Raw genomic sequence first — 23373 nt, 5'->3', positions numbered from 1 at the left:
GCTTGGAGAAGAGACGGCTGAGGGGGGATATCATAGAGGTCTTTAAGATCATGAGAGGTCTTGAACGAGTAGATGTGACTCGGTTATTTACACTTTCGAATAATAGAAGGACTAGGGAGCATTCCATGAAGTTAGCAAGTAGCACATTTAAGACTAATCGGAGAAAATTCTTTTTCACTCAACGCACAATAAATCTCTGGAATTTGTTGCCAGAGGATGTGGTTAGTGCAGTTAGTGTAGCTGGGTTCAAAAAAGGTTTGGATAAGTTCTTGGAAGAGAAGTCCATTAACTGCTATTAATCAAGTTTACTTAGGGAATAGTCACTGCTATTAATTGCATCAGTAGCATGGGATCTTCTAGGTGTTTGGGTAATTGCCAGGTTCTTGTGGCCTGGTTTGGCCTCTGTTGGAAACGGGATGCTGGGCTTGATGGACCCTTGGTCTGACCCAGCATGGCAATTTCTTATGTTCTTAGAGTGTGAGAGGAGTTGGGTGGAGGTAAGAGGGGATCATCTGGGGTGATATGACAGCAGATTTGGAGGGGATGAGGTGAACTGAAAACAAAAAGATAGGGATGAGAGAATAGAGGATGAATTGAGAGGGAGGAGGTACAGAGGATCAGTTGGGGGTTATAAGAAGGGCTTGGTGTGAGAGGATCAGCTGGAATATGAAAAGGGCTGAAGGTGGTACAGGAGCTAGAAGATATAAGAGGGTATCAGCTTCAGAGGATATATTGGAGGGGAGAAGGTAAAGAAAGGAGGGACTCGATGAGGTGGAGATTGAGGAAGGGGGAAAGAGGCTGAGAGAGTGGAGCAGCTAGAATGTACTGAAGGTGAAAGCAGAGTAATTACTGGAGTGGGCTGCATCCCTGCTGATTTGTTTTGATCATCCTCTGGGGTCAAGTAAATTTTCAAAGTGCTAAAATGAGTATAGCCAGTCCCTCTTTAGTAGAAATGGGATTAAAGTGCCCAGAGAAACAATCTTGAACTTAGGCCCTTAGGTCTAGAATTGGATGGAGTCCCTCTTTTTTTCAAAATCAGAAAGTACTTTAAGTAGAATCGCCATCCTCTTTCCACTGGTGGGACAAACTCAACTGCACTGGCATATAAAAGGGAGAAGAACTCCTTTTGTAGCAGTTCCTGATGAGTCACGTAACCCCAATTGGGATTTGGTTGTCAATCTGAGAGATACCCAACAAATTTAAACATTACCCTCTTACAATGCTGAGGACCCATGTGTCTCTGTAGTTACACTTGGCCAACGGTTTAAGTAAAACAGCAGCCTGCCTCCAACAGAAGATCCTCTAGCACAGGTACTAAGATGTTGGCTATGTTCCCCGCAATGCAGTTAAAAGCTCTTCGAAGGTGCTGGCTGGATTGCTATCTGGAGCTTAGAAGGCCCGCTATTGGAGATAGGCACATAAGGCCTGATGTTGACAGAAATAAGGGGCTGGAGGATAGCGCCTCTTTGGTTAGAAGACGTGCTACTTCTATCAAACTTTCAGGTGCATTCTAAATGAAGAGGCATAGTCTGGAGTGCCAGCAAAGAGCTGCTGGAGTGTTGCACAGTGTTTCTAAATCTGTGCGACTGCTTCCTTCTGTACACGGTATATCAGTGAGTTGTTCCTAAACTTCTGGATGGATATCAGAGGCCACAGTCAGTTAACTGTGGGCACTAATTCCCACAGCAGAGACTCTCATTGCCATCTTAAAAACAAAGGTCGAGTGCACCATGTCTTTTTCATACTCCAGGGCCTTGCCCCACAAATGACTGGAGGTAATCTTGCTGCTTTTGCGGAAGCTGCTTGGCAACCCCTTGCATCTGCTTCAGCAGGTCCCACATGCACTGACCCATGAAGAGCTGGTAGGAAGCTGTAAAGGTATTAAGCATAGCCCCCCTGGAAATGTTTCCTCCCAAGACTTTCCAGGGTCCTGGGCAACTTTCTAGAGGTATCAAGGAATGAGTTCTAGTTCTCTCTGGTTTCTTGAGAGCAGATTTGGCCACAACAAATTTGTGCGGCAGCTGTCTTGTCAAATCGGCGAATATTGTGGGCGAGATAAATTGCATCCACCCTCTTGACAGGAAGGACAGAGAGGGGGCTCTCCCACATCCTCATCTGTATCTCTTGAAGGATTTCATGGACTGAGACTGCCATGACCTCCTTAGGGAGCTTCATGAACTGAAGGACATCCAGTATATTGTTTCTGGACTTATCAGTCTGTAAAATTAATGAACTGTTCCATTCTCTTGACAAATCCCATGAAGAGGTACTCCTAAGGGTACATGCTTCTCTCTGGCAGAAAGGAGGAGTTGGAGCGCATACCCATTGACTCCTCTTTTTCAGAGGGGTAACCGGACTCATAGCCATATCACCATGTGTATTCCAAGTCCAATACCCCATGATCCACTGGGGCGACAACTCCTGAGCTGTCTGATCCTCACCCAAGGTCCCCATGGGAGGTGCTCTTGGGAGTTTGGGCCTGGATCCTGAAAAGTCTATAGATGGCTTGGGGAAGCTTCCTCTCCTGATGAGACAGAGATCAGCAGGGAAGCGGGCGTCAATCCTAATCCCCTTTCAGAAACTGGCATCAATCCCAGCACAAATGCTTATCTCTCACTGGCAGCCAAAGGAAATCAAGCAACAGCTGAAGGAGGAGGCCCTGCAGCTCCTCCTCAAAGATAGCCAAAGCCAACACTGACTGGGAGGTGTGGCCATATCCTCCTTGGATTGAGAGAAGTATTGGTGGCTGAAACCAGGAACATTGGAGGATGTCTCGAGTCCCAAGATTTCTGGGAGGATGAGCTCTCCTCACTGTGGTACCAATTTGAAGGGGATTCTTAGATACAGGACCATCCCCACTCCCAGTATCAAAGACCAATGGCTAATGCTACTTTGGCTTCCCTTAAAGCCTGGTATTGGAATGCCTCGATATTGGTGTTAAAGAGGTGCAAACTGCACCTTCTACAAGCAAGAAGAGCCAGATGATGGCATGTCTCCAGGTTCTCTGATGGCAGTCAGCAAAGGAACAGATGACACCCCCCCTTCCTGCCGATAAAAACTACTTTCACCAATGCAACACAGAGGTCCCTCGATGTCAATGCCTCTGACACACTGGTCTTAAGAACATAAGTACCATGCTGAGTCAGAACAAGGTACATTGATCCCAGCATTCTGTCCTCAACAGTGGCCAGTCTGGGACACAAATACCCAAATTCCCAATAGTTGATCTATTTCTTATATCTCAATCCCAGGGATATGGCTAGGTTTCCCAACTCCATCTGGCTAATAACTGTTTATGGACTTTTCTTTCAGAAACATGTCCAATTTTCTTTTGAATCCTATTTACCTGCCTTGAAACATACTCCGGAAACAGATTCCATAGCTTGATTGTGCGCTAATGGAGAAATTACTTACCTGATAATTTTGTTTTCCTTAGTATAGACAGATGGACTCAGGACCAGTGGGTTTATGCTCCCTTGCCAGCAGATGGAGACGGAGCAAGCTGACGTCCCAGTATATATAACCCTACAGTGAGCCCGGCCTGCCAGTAATCTCTTCAAAAGCAACTATGGACAGATTAGCAAAAAAACAATTAAAAACAGGTAACCAGAACTGTACTCAACCAATCATAAATACTGAACTCATAAGATTCTAGGTACCCCAAGCTAGAAACTGGATGAACACTTACCAATAATCCCGTGGGACCCACAGCCCCTCAGGAGGACTATTGACACACTCATGCGGCAGCTGAGTCCATCTGTCTACATTAAGGAAAACGAAATCAACAGGTAAGTAATTTCTCCATTTCCTAGCGTGCAGACAGATGGACTCAGGATGTACCAAAGCTACTCCCAAAAAGGGCGGGAGGCTGCCCGTGGTCCAGTCAACACCGCACGTGCAAAAGCTGCATCCTCCCGGGCCTGCACATTCAGATATTAAAATCTGGAAAAAGCATGTAAGGAGGACCACGTCGCAGCTCAACAGATATCGGATAGGAGACAACAGACTAACCTCTGCCCATGAAGCTGCCTGAGCCCTAACCTGAGTAGGCAATGGCTTTCCAGCATCCATATACACAGCTGTGAGTACCTCCCTTAATCCAACAAGCTATGGGAGACCACAAAGCCGGAGTACCCTGCTTACTCCCGCCATGAAGAACAAACAGGCAATCACTCCTTTGAAAAAGACTCAGACGTCCAGATACATCCAAGAAGTGCAAAAGGCGAAACTCCTCTGCATCCCTGACCTTATTCAGGAATGGCAAAGAAATGGACTGAGTCAAATGAAAGTCCGAGACTACCTTGGGCAAGAAGGATGGAACAGTACTGCAGCTGTAAAACCCCTGGAGTCACCCAAAGGAACGGCTCCTGGCAAGACAAGGCCTGCAGCTCAGAAATCCAACACAGAGCATCAGGAACATAGTCTTCGAAGTCAACAACTGTAAGGAAAGGCTACACAGTGGTCGGAACATAGGGTCCGCCAAATAGTCCAGCACCAAATTAAGAGTCCACAATAGAAACAGTAACCTCAAAGGAGGCCTAAGGTGCATCACTCCCTTCAAAAAAAAAAAACAGGCCACATCAGGATGAGACAAGGAAACACCATTCACCAGGCCTCCGAAACAGGCAAGAGCAGCAACCTACACCTTCAAGGAATTAAGGGCCAAGCCTTTATTCAATCCATCCTGCAAAAAATCCAGAGTGAGAGAGATCTTAACTTATTTATTTATTTGGGTGTTTTTGTATACCGGGATACGTTGGGAACATCATCTCGGTTCACAACTTAACTTAACAAGAAAGAATAACCCGCTCCTCACACCAGGCCTCAAAAACTCTCCAAACCCGCACATAAGCCAAGGAAGAGAACTTGCAAGCACGGAGTAAAGTGGCAATCACCACAGAGGAATAACCACGCTTTAACAGGCGAGCCCCTCTCAAGGGCTAAACTGTAAGACAGAATAAAATTGGATCCTCATGAAGATCCGGTCCCTGCTGAAGCAGATCCATGTGCGGCAGAAGTCAAATGGGGTCCTCCACCACGAGTCATCGTAAATCTGCATAACACGGACGCCTGGGCCAGTCCAGTGTCACCAGAAGTACTATCCACCTGTGGCCTTCGATCTTGCAAATTATCCTGCCCAGCAAGGGCCAAGGAGGAAAGGCATAAAACAATCTGTCTTCCAGCCAGAACTGTATGAAAGCATCTAATCCCAGAGACCATGGATCTCTCCTGCAACTGTAGAAGCAATGAACCTTCGTATTTCAAGAAATCGCCAGCAGGTCTAGAAATGGAAGGCCCCAGCGATGCACAATTAGCTGAAACACCTCGGCTGACAATACCCACTCTCCTGGATCCAGACTCTCCCTGCTGAGAAAGTTCACTCTTACGTTGTCTTTTCCTGCAATGTGAAAGGCTGAGATCATCTGCAGGTGACCTTTTGCCCATTCCATCAGCTGGTCTATTTTCTGCAACACTTGCTGGCTCTTGGTTCCTCCCTGGCAATTAATATAGGCCATAGTCGTCGTGTTGTCAGACAACACGCGAACTGCTTGATTCCGCAGCCTGTGGCTAAACTGCAAGCATGGCAACTGTACCACTCAGGCCTCCAGGCGACTGATGTTCTAGTGGGACTCTTCAGCATTCCAGCACCCCTGGGCTGTTAACTTCAGACAGCGAGTCCCCCAACTGGGGAGACTCACATCTGTCTTGAGTACCAACCAGGCTGGAGAGGACAAGGGAACTCCCTTTCTCAGATGATCCTCATGCATCCACCACTGGAGGCGGGAGCAAGTGGAGCCGAACTGCATAATCCTGAGACTGCAAGTTCCAAAGAGATAAAGAGTTATTAAGAGGACACATGCACTCTTGCCAATGGCACCACTTCCAGGATAGCTGCCATCAAGCTGAGTACCTGTATCTAGGACCACACTGTCAGGCACATGAGTTCATCAACTGATGCACTTCAGACAGCAATCCCTGGATCCGAACTTCCAGTAGGAAAACTCTGTCCTGTCCCATGTCGAACCGGACCCCCAGATACCCCAACAACTGGAATGGTTAAAGATTGCTCTTGGTCAAGTTCACCAGCCAACCGAGCTCCTGCAATAAGGAGATTACTACTGAAAGACTGATACCTACTAAAGGGCCAAGTCTGCTGAAAGGTCATCTCTGCAGGGACGAAAACACCTGGAACCCCGGAAACAACCCCTCATACCAAAGGGGTGCTGTAACCTTTTCTTATCCTCCGGCAACCAAGGCGCTGGAGACTCGCCCCACTTCTGGCCAGTTTCTCCAACTCGCTCCCAAACAAAAGCAAGCCTTTAAAGAGCATCTTGATAAGATTGGCATAGGATGCTGTGTCAGTTGACCAATTTCACAACCAGAGTTGACTGGCTGCTATCACCAAAGCCACTCCTCTGGCCGAGGTCCAGACCAAATCACAGCCAGAGTCTGCTAAAAAGGCAGCAGCAGGCTCCATAACTGCTCTGGAATTCCCTCCAAACTCATCATCCTCCTTAGAGAAAGCAGACAAGATCTCACCACAACAGGGGGTAATCTGTAAATTCATCGCCACTGCCTCAAAGGCTTTCTTAAGAATAGCCTCAATCCTTCTATCATGTACATCCTTCAAGGCCATTCCTTCCTCTACAGGGATAGTCATCTGCTTAGACATGGCATATACCAGAGCATCCACTTTGGGAAAGTGCAAATGTTGTCTCACAGCCGGATCCAGGGGGTACACGCCTTCCAACCCCCTTTAAAATTTGCCTTGGGGCATCCCATTCCAGATCAATCAAGTCCTGGATGGCATCCATCCCCGGGAAAAAACAAGAGACTTTATGTAAGGAAACCAAAATGGGATTCTTCCTCAGCTCTGACATAGCATCCAAACCAGGAACACTGAGCTGTTTCAAGGTCTGGGAAATCAGGGCTGACAGTTCTCTATGAAAGACCCAAAACATGGTTCTAGGCGGTTCCAGCCCTAGAGGAATTTCCCCACCTTCCAGCAAATCAGGATCAACCTCATCATCAGTGCCATCCAGATTCCTGTCAGGAACACCCATAGGGAGCCGATGTGAGCTCTGGCGCTTAAGCATAGGACTGGAAGAGGGAGGAGCCACCGGCTGAGGGTCCAATCCGACAGGAATGGGAAAAGCAGAGAACTGCACCTGAAGAAAGGCTGTAAGCTTTGAAAAAGTTCCACCCAAGAAAAAGCAGCCAGATCCAGACCAAGCCCAGAAGGAATTGGAGCTGGTCCCACAGAACTGCCCTCGCCAGTAGAGGAGCCAGACAAGGGAGAACCATGATCTGGTATCCTCCCAGTCCAGGCCGTGACCAACCCATCATCAGAATGGGAAGAGCCAGGCTTAGCAAAATCAGAGGAAGACAACTCTCCCTGAGCGTCTGAGCAGCGCTGACACAGGTTAGAAGCCAGATCAGACTGAGAAACCCTAATATGGCAGGCAACACAAATAGGAAGATGCTTAGGCTTCCTTGCTTACCGGCGCCATCGCTGCAATAAACAGGTGTCGGAATGGCTCACACTCAAAAATGAAATGCTCTCAAAAAATAAGCACCTAGAAGAAAAACGCAGCAAGGTGCATGCACAACCTGTGCACCAAGTTAAGCATGTAAAAAGGTTTGTGCGCATAAACAGCGTGCCCAAAAACTGAGCACACAACTGTGCGCACACTTCGGACTAGAGAGAGCAGCAGAACATGCACAAGAGCGGGTGAAAACGGTCTCCGCAGCCTACCACACAGTGTGCAAGAAAAAATCCTAAGTGCAGGGCCTAGCCCACGGGGGCCACAACACTGAGCTGAAGATTTCAAGGTATTATCCACAAGAACAAAACATCTTTTTTCTAACACAGAACCCAGCATTTCATTTTCAAAGTGAATGATTCAAAAACAGACTAAATTTCATTGGTTTTCATGTTTTGTTAAATAAAAACAAAAAAATAAAATGGATTCATCGGTCCTACACCCAGGGCCTCGCCTAGGGAATAGGATGAGGTCCAAATCAGGGGCTCCAGTAGATGTCAGAGTGCAACGCCAGGTCCTGGGCCCAAGGCCTCGCCTAGGAATAGGCCGCAGCCCACTGCAGGAGCCGCAGCCTAGGTGAGAGTGCATAGCCAGGGTCTCAGAGACCCCAAAGATTGAGGTGGGGGGGGGGAATTACCTGCTCTGTAGCAGTCCAGGCCCAGACCTGAGTCAGATGCTTCAACCCGGTACAGAGACTGGGTCCAGACGCCAGGCCCTTGTTCTAGACCCAGACACAGAGGTCTTCTTCCATCTTCAATGAAATGGTGCCATGTGCTTGGGAGGCGCCACAGTTAACTCTGGCACTTCCTTGCCAGCAGAAGGCATCATTTTGAAGAAGAAAGAAGGAAGACAGAAGATCTCGGAGGCCTGGACACTTGGCCTGACCATGGGCCCATGTTTCAGGAACCAGCCCGAGGTCAGACCCCGGCATTCGGCCTAGGTCCTGGGCCAAGGCCCCTGCATCAAGGCCCAATCTCCGGACCGGACTGCAATGTCAAGACTGGTCTTAGTCCCTGGTCTGGGCTGCCGCCTAGGCGTCAGGACCCAGTGTCAGGCCTGGTCCTGGGCCCTGGCCTAGGCCGAGGCCAGACATCTGGTCCAGACCTAGATCAGGGATGGTAAACTCTAGACCTAGAGTGCCACAGACAGGCCAGGTTTTCAGCATATCCACAATGAATATGCATGACAGATTTGCATACAATGGAGGCAGTGCATGCAAATCCCTCTGATACATATTTATTGTAGATAAATATGGACTGGAGTTTGCCATCCCTGGTCTATGCTGTATGCAATGCCCCGGCCTCAGATCCTTCCCGGACCAGGCAAATGGAGTGGAGTAGCAGCCTAGTGGTTAGAGCAGTGGGCTACGAACCAGGAGACCAGGGTTCAAGTGCAACTGTCTCTCCTTGTGACCTTGGGCAAGTCACTTTAACCTCCATTGCCTAAGGTACAAACTTTGATTGTAAGCCTTCTGGGGATAGGGAAATACCTACAGTACCTGAACGTAATCTTTGAAACGCTGAAAAAGTGTGAAAAGTGGAATAAAAAAAAAATGTTTTTAAGTCTAAATAAATAAATAAAATGCCGGGGCCAGGAAGTATCCTGGCCCCGGCATTTTTCTGGGTGGAGAACATGGGAGACCTTGTTTCTTTTTTTTTTGTTTTGGGGTTTGTTTGTTTTTTTTTTGGGGGGGGGGGGGGGTTGTTTTGTTTAATGTTTATTTCATTTTTTCATTAAATAAAAGATGAAAAAATTTGTGGGGAAACCAAACCTCAAAAACAAAACAAAATGTTTCTTCTTCCCACCCCTATTCTACAGTTCTTCACAATCCAGTGCCACTTTAACAACCTAAAACAATTTTGTGTTACCTGTAAATCTGGTACCTCACTTGTCATTCCTGTCTTCAGATCATTTAGAAATATACTAAATAGCACAAGTCCCAATACAGACCCATGGGGCACTACACCAACAACCTTTCTCCAATTGGAAAACTGACCTGTCTTTTTATTCAGCTACCAATCCATAATAGGACACTGTCTCTGATCCTATGACCTCCCAATTCCCTAAAGAATCTCTCATGAGGGACTTTGTCAAATGCCTTCTGAACATCCAAATACACTATATATCATCAACTGGCCCACCTTTTCCACATATATTTACACCCTCAAAAAGATCTAGTAAATTGATAAAGTAGGATTTCCCTTTGCAAAAACCATGTTGACGCTCCCCCATTAAACCATGTCTATTTATGTGGCCAGTAATTTTTTATTTTATTTTTTTTTTTTTAAGAATCGTTTCAAACATTTAATCTGGCAATGCTGTCAGGCTCACCACAGGAAAATTAGTTCTTACCTGTTAATTTTTGTGCCTGTAGTACCACGGATCAGTCCAGACTGTGGGTTGAGCCTCCTTTCCAGCAGGTGGAGACAGACTAAAACTTGAAGGATATCCTATATTAGGACAGAGCCTATCCTGTAACCCTTCAGTATAACGAATGTCAAAGAAGAAAATAACAAAACCAGAGTAGGATCAAGCAAACAACCATAAAGCTCAATAGAGCAACAGTAGAACAATGAATGAAACAAATTATACCTAACCGCTCTTGCATATACTTGGTACTTGGACAACCAAGGCTTCCGGTGTATTTGCTCAGTATTCATGCACAAAAGGACGTCTAAAAAGAACTGCAACCTGCAAGAACAAGAGACAAACAGGGAAGGGTGTCTGGACTGATCCGTGGTACTACAGGAACGAAAATTAACAGGTAAGAACTAATTTACCTTTCCCTGTACGTACCCGGATTAGTCCAGACTGTGGGATGTACCAAAGCTCCCCTAACCCGGGTGGGATCAAGACAGTCCCGCTCAAAGCACTGATAGACCAAAAGAACCAAAGAGCGGAGCTCGCACAGCGAGGCGGTAGTGTCGAACAAAAGTAGGAAAGGACATCCAAGTGGCGGCACTACAAATCTCCTACGGAGAGAACAACTGAAGGTTCGCCCAGGAAGTAGCTCGAGAACGCAGGGAATGAGTCGTCAGATCCTCGGGAACCGCCCAAACATGACAAAGATAAGCCGAGAAGATCACTGCTTTCAACCAACGCGCTATAGCGGACTCAGAAGCCGGCTTACTCCGATTGGAACCACTCAAGAGGACAAAGGATGGACCGAAACATGAAGGCCATTGGTAACTAGGAGGTAGCGACAGAGAACTCGTAAGGCATTAAGGTAACAAAGAACGTCACTAGTCGCAGGGGAAACGCGGGGAGTTCCGCCGACTGGAGGACAAGGAGGTTAGAAGAACCTGCACCAAGAAGGAAGGGCCCGTACGAGAGAGACTCCGGATTCCGAAGGACGCAAAGAGGTTCCCGACCGGACAGCGCTAGGATCTCTGAACTCCGACGAGCAAAGGAGATAGAGACCAGAAACCAGTCTTAAGCGGAAGAGCCTTCAAGGTAGCGCGAAGGAGATGTTCGAACAGAGCCGCAGAGAGGGCGCGAAAAGAACCAAATGAAAACTCTACGACGGGCAAGCGGCGGAGAAGGCGGACGGAAATGTTCGACGCCCATGAAGCAGAAATCGCAGCTGGGTGACCTCTCAGAGACTACCTTCACCCGACCCAGGAGAGAGCCGAGAGGGGAGACTTAAACGTGCTGAGAACAAGAGGAAAGACCCTCGGAGAGACTGTCTTGGAGAAGAAAAGACTAACAAGATCGGGGCGGAGTACGCTGAGAAACCCGACCCCGCACAAACAGCCTCAACATGTTCCAGATACGCACATAGTCCAGAGAAGTTGAACGTTTCCGTGCCCGCAGCCAAGCGGAGAAGACCTCCTCCTAATAGCACTTGTGCTGGAGACAACATCCTTCAAGGGCCAGGCCGCTAAACAAGCGCGATCGGCCTGGACGGAAAGTACAGGTCTCTGACTAGGGAGCCGAGGAAGATGGCGAAGCCGCAGAGGTACGTCCATCGCTAGATTGAGAAAAGAATCCGTGAACCACGGCCCACGCGGCCACTCGGGGGCTAGCAGAAGCATGGGACCCAGATGGAAGTCTCTTTGCCTGAGGACTTTCCTGACCAGAGACTACACGTAGAGAAGGACGCCCGCCGGTCAAGGGAGAGCCAGAACCTCCACGCTCGCCGAGCCATGGTTCCTGCAGCGGAAGAACCAAGTTGCCATGGTATTGCGAAGAGTCGCCAAGAGGCCCAGGTGGGGGGGGGGGGGGGGGGGACGACCACCTGTCGATGAGAAAATACATGGCTGCATCAAAGAGTGTCCACGTCCCGGGAGCGAGCAACTGACTGAGAAATCCACCTAAACACGCCCCTGCCCACGGACTGGGAGACTGCCAGGCACCGTAGATGTCGCTCGGCCCAGGCGAAGATAAGGATGGTGTCCAGGGCCACCAGAAGACTGAAGGCGCCTCCTGGGCGACGGATGGAAGCCACGGCGGTGGTGTTGTCGGATAAGACTCGTATCGCCTCGCCGCGGATGAGGGGAAGAAACTCCAGAAGAGCGAGGAACATCCCCCGAGCCTCCAACCGCTTGATGTACCAGGAAGAGGTAGCCGTTGGCTAGATCCCCTGGGCATACTGGGATAGGCAGACCACATCCCAGCCCGAGACAAAGGTGACCGCGGTTACGATCGCCCACCGAGGGGCTTGGAAAATCCGTCCCGGTAGCAAATGAGGGAGGGGAAGTTACCCCAGCAAAGCAGCGACTGCAGAGCCCAAAACAACGGAAGGACAGGGTGAAACAGTGTCGCCACTGGCTGCCAACGGGACAGGAAAGATGCCTGGAACAGGCGCATATGAGGAAAAGCCCAAAGCACTAGGTCAACGGTAAGGGCCAAGAGCCCGAGATATGGAGGCAGGCACAAGCCATCGGCGAAGGGAGCAAGAGCAGACCCTGAAACTGGCCGAACAGCTGAAGGACCCGCGCGCAAGGCAAGGAGACCTTGCCTACCCGGGTGTCGAAGTGGGCTCCCAGGTACTCTAACTCCGGGAAGGGCTGAAGATTGCCCTTAAAGAAATTTAGTATCCACCCCAGAGACACAAGAAGAGCTCGTACGTGATACACCGACCACCGGCAAAGAACCGCCGCCTTGGCCCCAACGCGCCAGACGTCTAGATAAGAGTAGACAAAGAGTCCTGCCCGGCGGAGAGCTGCTGCCAGCAACACCCAGACATTGGTGAAGATGCAAGGTGCCGTCGCGAACCAAAGGGAAGCGCCCGGAACTCGAAGTCCCGGCGGAGGGCGCGAACGCCAAGAGACTATGGCAGCCACGATAAAACGGATAATGGAATATGCCACTGTGAAAACCAGGGGGACAAGGAATGCCCCAGGGCAAGATGGCACGAGTATGCTCACAGGGTGCCCCTGCGGAGAAGCGGGACCGTGAGAGCCCAGTTGACTCTTGTGAGGTCTAAGATTGAACAAAGAAAATAGGATAGTGGCCTGCGGCAAGAACGCTGTCTGGAACCGGGGCCTCCGCGCTCAGACACAGGAACTTGGCGGGGGTTTGCTCCACCATATGTCGCAGGGACCGACCGCACGGGAAAACAGAAAAAGATGCCGACAAACTCGAGGAAGCGAAGACGTACCCGTCTCTGAGAACGTCGAGGACCCACTGGTCTGACCAGATCGGAACCCAGTCCGCGGAGAACAGGGAAAAAGCGACCACCCCAGGAGGGGACCGAAGAATGAGGTAAGGAAACTCCAGTGTGTGTGCAGGCGAAAGGATTGAGCGCGTGGGCTAACCCTCGCGAAAGGGATGGCGCCCACAAGAATGCTGCGACAAAAACTGCGATCAAGAAGGAACAAACCCCCTGAGGAGTCACCGTGCCCACGTGGGGTATACCGCCTCTGGCCCCAAAGCGTGGACGAGAGGGTATAAGGGACCGGGATGGGTTCGGACGGGCCACCGGGAGCTGCCAGAACTTACTTTCCCCTAAGGAATCCCTAGCATCTCAAGGTCCTGGACAAGGAACAGCTTACCTTTGAACGGCAACGTACCCCACCGGGCTGTGGACGCCGGAGCGGCCGACCAGTGGCGCAGCTAGAAAAGCCGTGTGGCGGACATCGCCGAAGCAATCGCCTTTGGCTGGAGGCGGAGAAGGGTCGAATGCGCCGTCTCTGGCCACGGGAGGGCCCGGGCTCAGAGGAAAGTTGATGTTGACCCCATCTGAGACCTCTGGCTGCCGAGAGAGTTTAGAACCAGCTGCTGCATTCAGTTTAAAAAAAAAAAAAAAAAAAAAAAAAGTGAATAAATATTTAGAAGAGGAATTTTCACTTTTATTATAAGTTGCAGGTATTCCCCTACCTCTAACTTATTTGCAGCAGTAGACCAGTATTTTTCTTTCTTTTGCTGGTCTCAGGAGGCTTGAACCGGCAGCCAGACAGGCAGGAGTCAGCAGGATTCCCCCCTGCTTCTCTCCTGGCCTCCAGGCTGTCAAACTTTTTCTCTGCATCCTTTTTTTCTTCAGAGCGGCTCTCTTTGCCGTGGCAGGCAGCCTGCCTCTCCTGTGCCAGCCCCCATCGAGTTTTTTGCGAGGGGGCTTCTTCTATGCCTCCCTGCCGGGTGGGGAAGGTCCCTCTTCGGCAGGGAAGGCAAATTTAGCCCGGGAATCGACTCCCCAAAGCTTGGCCAGGCCGTTCTAGGGTCGGGAAAACCCGGGAACGGCAGCCATTTTGGATTTTTATCGGCTCCGTTTTCGGAGCTCCCTGGGACTGGGGGGCCGATTTTTTTGCAGTTACTCCCCGATTTGAGCCCCCCCAGGAAGGGTTTTTGTCACCCCCTTGCCTCCCCCTTCCCCTTCCGGGATATTTTGGGCTCTTATTTTTTATGTGCCTTTCCCTCCTGCTGTGTAATTCCCCTCCTCCCAAGCACAAACAGTTGCACCTGAGGCACTGGCAGGCTCCCCTGCAAGTTTTAAACTGCTCACATGCTTAGTTTGGCACACACCTTGCGGCGCTTCCTTCTGCAGCACTTACTTTTTGTGCATATAGCCTTTTTGAATGCGAGCCATTCAGATGCATGTTTACCGCCGCAATGGCGCCAGTAAACAACCATAAGAGTCTTCCTATTTGTACTGCCTGTCACATTAGGGCTTCTCAATCTGACCTGGCTTCTAACCTGTGTCAGCACTGCTCAGACGCTCAGGGAGAGTTGTTTTTCTCAGATTTTGCTTTACCTGGCTTCTCCCATTCTAATGATGGGTCAGTCACGGCCTTGGCTGGACGGACGTCAAACCTTTGTTCTCTCTTGACGGCACCGCAGACGAGAGCAGTTCTGTGGGACTAGCTCCGGTTCCTTCTTGGCTTGGTTTGCATCTGGCTGCTTTTTCCAGTGCCCAAAACTGAGTGCACAACACATGCGCACAACCGAAGCACTGCACACAATGCCAGCCTGTAAAGGGCAGCAGAGAATGCACAGGAGCACGGAAAAAATGCCACCGCAGCTTACAAGAAAAAATCCTAACTGCAGGGCTAGCCCACCGGGTGCCTCTCAACCCGCCAGGCTGCCTAGTCCCCCAACGGGAGCAGGAACGAATGTCAGGAAGACGCGCCAAGCACAGAGACCAGAGGACGTCCTGAAATCTGTCTGTTTCAAAAGGTAAAACAAAAAAAACAAAAAAAAAAACCACCCAGCAGTTTTAAACTTTACCTGAGCTCAGTACTTACCAACGCAGTAGAGACGCGAAGACAGTCTCCGGCTGCAGGGGTAGAGGGCATCTGCCGTTACTACTGCAGTTGGCCTCCTGCATCCGCTGCCTTTCAGTTAAACTAGTAGCTAAGTCCACGCCAAGAAACCCAGCTACTGGATCAAGGCACACCTCCGAGGGACCACAGAAATCACCTCAGGAATTCTCAACTGGGGGAGGGACCTTTTGGTATCACCGCAGGAGAGCAGGGCTTTCTTTTACTTAACTTAGATTTCAGATTTCTCCTTCCAAAAAAACTCAACACAATCCCCACAGGGAGATGCACATCCACCATCTGCTGGAGACGGAGAATACTGGCAGAATATAGCAGGCAGCACTCCCCTTTGTGCACCCCTTCGTGCTACCTTTTTTCGGTTTTTTTAACTTCTATGTTTCTTCCACTTTTGTTTACCTTTCTCTTTTTTCATAGTTATCCCTTGTTAACAATTTTCATTGTTATTAATGTTACATGTATTTGACAAAGGTAACTTTTTTCCTGCATCTCCTGTTTTAATGTAAACCGGTATGATTTGTATATAATACAAGAATGTCGGTATATAAAAATTAAAAATAAATAAATTAAAAAAAAAATATATATATATATATATATATATATATATATATACACACTGTGACATCAGCTTGCTCAGTCTCCATCTGCTGGCAGGGGAGCATAAACCCACTGGTCCCGAGTATATCTGTCTACATGCTAGGAATGTCAGACTTTTCACCAATTCTTAAGTTTAACTCTATACACTACATAGAAATGATTACCACTGGCACTCTTATAGGTCAGTAAGTGCTAATGCTTTAGTTCAGATATCCCTTGAATTTCTCTGCTCTGATTTGCAGCCCTGATTTGAGAGGCATACAATACAAATAACAAGAATAAAAGCATACGCCTGGCTACGTACGGTTCCAGAGAGGATGTCATGAGGGCAGCAGTTGAGTAGGTGGCTCTTACACACTCTCTCATCACTAAATTTGATCCGCTGACGTGTAGTGTCTCCTGCAACATAGAAATGAACAACAAAACAGGTTAGACAAACTGAGAACATCCTTTTTACTTGGCCTATGTTTACTAGTCTGAATCACGCCTTCAAAAATTAAAAGAGGTTTTGGTGTTTACATTTTTACACTAATAGTTAAATCTCCTCCCCAATACAGAAAGTGACAGTGTATATTTACTACTGTATGCACTGTTATGCTTTGAAAAATATAATTATAAAGTGCTGCTTGGAAAAAATAGTCATATAATAATGTGTATAAATAAATATACTTAATGTGTTAACTAGTAACTACAAAAAGATAAATATTTTTAAATATGCAAAAAGCAGCACAGATTTTTACTGCTATGACAGCTTGCTACTTCTATTAGTTTAGGCGCTACATAGCTCTCTATTCCTGATCCATGTAAAGGAAAATATATTTAAATAGTTGGTAATTAATATTAAAAACAAAAAACTTGCAAATGTTTTAGAATACACACTGTGAGTCCCCACTGCACCCCCGCCGCCATTTCTTCCACTATATTGTTCTTGGGTGCATAGTGTATTCCCTCGCTGCTGGGGGGGTTACAGAGGGTAGAAGAGTGGGTTTATAAGCGTACAAACCTGCAAGAAGGTACTTACACCAGTCAAACACATGGACATATCGCCTTTATGCAACATATTATCACAAATAAATGCCCCACAAATAGCACAGTTTACTGGCTCCACGTTGAAAGGACTGGGAGCAGGGTTAATTCCATGCCATCTTCCTGGCCGCTGGCTGTACTCCCTGCAGCAGCATGCTCGCCATACATTGCAGACCTTTTAGACTTCAAGTTAAATACTCCACACCAGGGAAGAAGGGGCAGACTTTACAAAGGCAAACTAAGTCCAAGAAAAATCTTTCCTAAAACGTGCCAACTAGAGTAATTTGGGTCACGTCATTATCAAACACAAAATCTGAAATTCATGGTGTTGGTGTTGAGGGTGGTGGTTAGGTTCTCTGTGGAAGCGTTCATTTTGTATTTCATTTCACTCCATCAAAAGGTCATATGTGAGATTAGACCTCTCTGAGGTCTCTCATATATACACAGGCATCCTCAAATTTTTCTTACAGAACCATTCAAGTTCACACTAAATTTTACTAACGTGAAGGTAAAAATGTTCAAACTATATGCTTCAATATTGCCTTTCACCATACCATCAAGTTTTACATCTGCTGCTGCTTTTTTATTTTTTTCTACACACATGATCAACTAAGCAAACGGTGCTTCTGATCATGATATAGTCATCTTCCTTAAATGATTCACAAGATGGCAAATAAATGCTCCCACAGAACACATAGTTGGACAAAAACTTTTAAAAATGTTTAGATTTTGTATTTGATACTGCAGTTCCCTGAATTAGTTCAGTCTGCAACATATGAAGAAGTATTTTTCTTCCGAGTTAGTTCTCCTTGAAATTCTGAAATATAAATCTTTAGGCTACAAAAATGCAAAGGTTATTTCCTCGGTTAGAGAACTGACAACTGTGATCTGGAACTTTTCACTAATCCTTCAGAGGAAAGAAGGCCACGCATCATTTTTTATTTTATCCTGGAAAGCTGAAAAAACTGACTTTTCCTGAAAAATTTGGATGAAAATGTTTGCCTTACTTCTTAAGTAGCTGTGTTCACTAGGGCATTTTACCAAAGACCTATATATAAAAAAAAAAAAAACACAAACTCAACACATCCCAGCTGAACAGGGCCCCTCAGACCTGTTCATCATTTAACAAAAGAAAACCTATTGTTGAATTTCTGGACAGCTAGGTGCTGCTTTAAAAGTATATTAAAGGTGTTCTCCGTTTTTTGGGCCTGATTTACTAACTTTTCCGGCATAGATACCGAACGAGAAAAAAAGCCTTAGTAAATCATGCCCTAAGTTATTTAAAAACTACCCAGATTACTGAATACCGAACAGTATTATACTACGCCTAAAAACTGAAGGCCATTTCCTCGGATTTTTTAAAAATTGCAGAATTTTAAAGGCTTTGCCCCAAAAACTAGAAAAGGCAATCTTAACTACTCTTTACTGACCAGAAAACTGCTGGCAAAATGATTAGGTTGCCATTAGTCACTGGATTTGTATTGCCCCGAGTGGGCTACAATTATTGAAATATTTCCAGTACTGACTGGCCAGGACTTTGCTCAAATTGTTAGCAATCTGTAATTTTCAGAAAAAATAAAAAGCATAATAAAACCTATATATTATAAATGGATAAAAAAAATATGAATTTGCTGTTAATTCACAAACTGTATGTTCTTCAGAACACTTCAGCAATAGGTTTTCTATGATTGTTCTCACACTGGGTTGTCCTGATTTGGAATATAAATTCTGGATCCGCTTAGGTCAGGCCTGCTGCTGCTGTGATTTCTTTGGTCCATTCCTTTTCCTTTTTAAACACATAACTGCGTTTGTTCCACATTCATTAACACATCTGAAAAGTTAGTTATAACTCACGGCTCGGCGAATGCGGGGCCTTTCTGATACTCCCTTGCAGATTGAAGTAGGCAGGCATAGATACATTGAACCTTTATAAATAAAACAAGGGGGCCAGATTGTTCAGTTTGTATAGAATACATAGATTCTGCCAGCAATTTCAACACAGCATCTAGAAGTACGTTTGATCGGCAAGAATTTTTTTACATGAAAATAAAATGTAACAAAATAAAGCTTTTTTGTTTCTAAGAACTGTTATCTGTAGTACAAAAAGGATGCTGTTTCAGAGAGTCTTGAACAGATCAGCAATGTTTGAGAGAATATATCCGAAGGGGCAAAAATATCTGGTTGGCAGAGGCAATAAGAAGCTGAAATTATTAATACACAGCAGGCCAATGGCAAGATTACCGCCATCTAACAAAAACTGTCCTTGGGCCTGATGCACGAAAGATTTTCTCCATTTTCTGTCTAAAGGGAAAATGCTTAGTACATAGGCCCCATAAGCACACAAAGCATGGCCTACCGTGTCTTAATGTTGTTACAACGGGAATAATCACCATTCATTTACTGATGTTGATTTAACTTGAATTTAGATATTTCTGATATACCAGTGCTTTTCATAGCACCTCTTCAGTACCCCATTTGCCCAAAAGAATACAGTTTGTCCAAAGTCAGGTATGATGTAGTAATCCAAGTACTACATTATAAATCAGGAAAGCTCCTGGAACTCATGTCAAATCCTGCTACACCACTGAACATACATATGAACTTGGGTAAGTTACTGTATTGCCCTGTGGCTCAATTTAATTTACCTATAATTGATTTTTTTTTTTTTTTTTTTTTTAAAGGGACATTTTGCAGTAATCAAATGACAGCGGAAGACAAAATTTCAAACACTAATGTGGCAATAAAATGTTTTAAAATATTTTTAATTCCTTTTTTTCTAATACCAATTGTACTCTTGACAGAAAGCATTCATAAACTGCCCTTGACTGACTAAGGAATTATCACCATAAACCTAGGAAATTATCTCTGTATATTCAAAATCATGGGCACTACTACTTAAACAACATCTATTAAGAAGTGGTCACAGATTAGATATAAAAGTTAGTATCAAGATTTTTTCACTTTGTGGGGGTGGCTATGTCCTGCTCTCCAAATTGCAGATGTCAAGATCCTGTCTGGATGCAAAGTGCCAAAAAAAGCAAACAGAAAGCTGTACTCATGTGTACTGTGCAATATTTCAAAGCACACACACAGCAGGCAGAAATTCTAACCTTGAATCAAAACAGTAATGGCATATTCCTTTTGAAACTTAAAACTAGAAATTTCTTGAACTTGAAAATAGCCATGTTTTCAACAGTTCTATAAAGTTCCACAAGGGAAACTGAATAGTTCATGCAGTGTGTCAGGTAAATTTATAAGGATGTGCATTAATTTAAATCAAAATAGACAGTCACTGACATTGTCTATTTCGTTTCATTGGAATCATGCAAAGGAAGAAAAAAAAATGCTGAAATTGTTTTTTTTTTAGTTTCATGTTAGTGCACGCTAACCACCAAATTAAGGAAAAAATGAAAAAACCCAACATTTTCAAAATGAAATCAAGCAAAAAGCGAAAAAAAAACCCCCCCACTGTGCATCCCCTAGTAATTTATTACATCACAGTCAATCTGAAGCAAGTGAATCTGAAGTAATGTATTACCTTATCAACATGGCTATTTCAAGATTTAGAGATATTGCAAAGAATTTAATTAGATAATTTAAAAAATATATATATGACAGAAGAAAATAAATAGAACATCTGAAACATTGTGCAGGACTGAGAAGAGCTTCCTTTTAAAATCAGATTTTGGAATTCACTGCAGTCATACCACCACACTGACAGCATTAACTGCAGCGCACATTACCACACCTAATCTCTAGTTACTAAAAGATTTTTCCATAAGCCACAAATTTTCCAGTCAATACTTTTATTGCCTTTATATCTGAGCTGTGTGCAGTAATACTATATCTCATTTGCTTTAATTTTGTTTCTCTGTAATTAGGGTTTTCTTAATTTAGATGTACCAGGTTCCACTGAGAACTACAAGTGGTTACTATGGTGGGTCCACCAAGCAATAGCAATCATAATACATAATCAAATTTGATAATCACTGGAGAAAGGACATTAAGTAAAATTACAGTAGTAGCATTTAACTTTAAAGAGAGAGAGACTAAGACAATGAGAAAATTAGAAAAAACTAAAAAAGGTAGCAGCTGCCAAGGTTAAAGGTTTGCATGAAGTGTGGACATTGCTTAAAAATTGGAAGTTCAGATAAATGTTGTACCCCATGCATTAAAAAAGGTTGAAGGAAGACAAAACGACTGCCATTATGATTTAATGGTGAGGTGAAAGAGGCCTTTAAAGCCAAAAGTATTCTTTCAAAAAATGGAAAGCAGGCAAGAGCATAAGTACTGGCAAGTTAGATGTAAAACAGTAGTAAGACAGGCCAAGAACAAATAAGAAGTTTGCCTAGAGAGGCAAAAACTAAAAAATGTTCAAGTACATTCGAAGTAAAAAGCCTGTAACTGAGTCAGTTGGATCCCTAGATGACCAAAAGGGGTACGAGAAGTACTGAGGAAGGATAAGAAAATGGCAGAAACACAGAATAAATTCTTTGCCTCAATCTTTACCAACACACACACACACACAGGGGAAAATATTTGATAGTGAAAATTCTGAGCAATTAAAGCAAATAACTGATAATGGAAGATGTAATACATCAGATTGACAAACTCTAGAGCAGCAAGTCACCAGGACCAAATGGTATCCATATCAGAGCCCTAAAAACTCAAACATCATTTAAAACAGCCACAATATCTGAAGACTGGAGAGTGGCCAATGCAAAGCCAATTTTTAAACAGGGCCCCAGGGGTGACCTGGCAAACTATAGACTTGAAAGCCCAATATCTGTGCCAGGCAAAATATTAGAAGCTAATCTTAAAGACAAAATACTGGCTATACAAACAGATGTGGCTTAATGAGGAATCAATATGGTTTTAGCAAAGAGAAGTCTTGCCTTATAAATATCTTTCTGAATGTGTAAACAAATAGATAAAAAGAAAGCCAGCTGAAATAGTGTATTTGGATTTTTAGACAAAGTACCCTAAGAGAGCCTCCTCAGGAAATTTGAAAAGTCATGGGATAAGAGGCAATATCCTATTGTGGATTGGTAACTGGTTAAAGACAGGAAACAAAAAGTAGGACGGTCACTTTGCCAAATGGAGTAAGGTAACTAGTAAAGTACCACAAGGATATGTATTACAGCCTGTGCAGTTTTAACATTCATAAATGATATGGAAAAGGAAATGAGTGAGGAGATCAAATTCGCAAATGATACAAAGTTATTCAAAGTTATTAAAACCGCAGTGAATTGTAAAGAATTTAAGAAGGACCTTGCAAGACTAGGAGACCAGGTATTTGAATAGCAGATGAAATTTAATGTAGAAAAGTGCAAAATAATGCACATAGAGAAAAATAATCCCAATAACAGGTACACAATGCTAGGTTTAGGGGTCACCACCTAGGAAAAGGACCTTGACGTCCTTGTGAATAATCAGTGCGTGGCGGCAGTGGGGAAAAAAAACCAAACAAAAAAAAAACCACACACACACAAATGGAGATTAAAACAGAAAATATATTGCAACCACTAAGTGCAGTTTTGGTCACCACATCTCAATGTAATGGAACTAGAAAAAAATGCAGAGGAGGACAACAAATGATTTCAGAAGATAGGCTACACAGGTTAGGGCTCTTCAGCTTTGAGAGAGATGGCTGAGAGGGCTCATGATATAACTTTATAAAATCATGAGTGGGGTGGAACAGATAAAAAAGGTGAAATTTAGTCTTATCTGTTAATATCCTTTCCTTGAGTCCTGGTAGATCAGTCTAACTGCCTCCTCTACCAGTAGATGGAGACAGAACTGGTTTGCAGACATCACCCTATAAAGAGTCTCATGCTGACAGCTTCCCAGTATTCTTGTAACAAGCGAAATGCAACTATACTCTCTACTTTTCTGCCATCAACAGAGGAGACAACACTTTAGAACTCCCTTAACCTCAGGCGATCAAGCCAACCTACTAATACAAGAACCAAACATATGGAAGAGAAATTACCCATAACCTTAAGGGAGGCCTGTTTAATTTTTGAATCCAGAGAAATAGTGGTAAACAATTTGGGAGAATCCTGGACTGGTCTGACAAGACTCAAGGAAAAGAAATTAGAAGACCACACTAAGTTTTACTTTCCTCTTCATCCAGCCAAACCAATCCAAATTCCTAGGATGGACCCAAGCCATCCCTCAAACTAGTTAAGAAACTGCCAACCCCACTTTCAAGATACCAGCGCCAAACATAGCATCCTCTCCAGTATGTACATCCAGGCGGTAATGATTTGTGAATGAGTGCAATGACAACGAAGTCACCGCTCTGCAAATCTCCACTAGACACACCCATTGAAGCTCTCCCATGATGATGCTTGAGCTCTAGATGAATCTGCACAGAGGCTTCTAGGAAACTAACTCTTTTGCAATGTATGTTGAACTGATCACTTTCTTAATCCATTGCACTATAAAAGCCTTTTAAGGCAATTTCCCCTTTTCCATCACCCACTGAA

The 23373-nt window shown here is 45.2% G+C and overlaps 1 protein-coding gene across 8 annotated transcripts in view; it reads right to left on the bottom strand.

Moving 5' to 3' along the window:
* LOC115084931 (putative RNA-binding protein Luc7-like 2) overlaps positions 1-23373 on the bottom strand; it is a 291251-nt gene that overhangs the window by 246010 nt on the left and 21868 nt on the right. For 4 of the 8 annotated variants that reach the window (XM_029590362.1, XM_029590360.1, XM_029590364.1 and 1 more), the window contains 2 exons: positions 18737-18807; positions 16161-16255 (listed from right to left, as the gene is read on the bottom strand). In XM_029590362.1, coding sequence (XP_029446222.1) covers positions 16161-16255; positions 18737-18807 — 166 coding nt within the window. Of the gene's footprint in view, positions 1-16160; positions 16256-16735; positions 16812-18736; positions 18808-23373 lie in introns of all 8 variants that reach the window. The other 4 variants (XM_029590358.1, XM_029590361.1, XM_029590359.1 and 1 more) reach the window with 3 other exon arrangements.

This window comes from Rhinatrema bivittatum, chromosome 2 (genome assembly GCF_901001135.1).
Source record: "Rhinatrema bivittatum chromosome 2, aRhiBiv1.1, whole genome shotgun sequence".
Classification (NCBI taxonomy): Eukaryota; Metazoa; Chordata; class Amphibia; order Gymnophiona; family Rhinatrematidae; genus Rhinatrema; species Rhinatrema bivittatum.
This window is presented reverse-complemented; position numbering and strand designations above follow the sequence as displayed.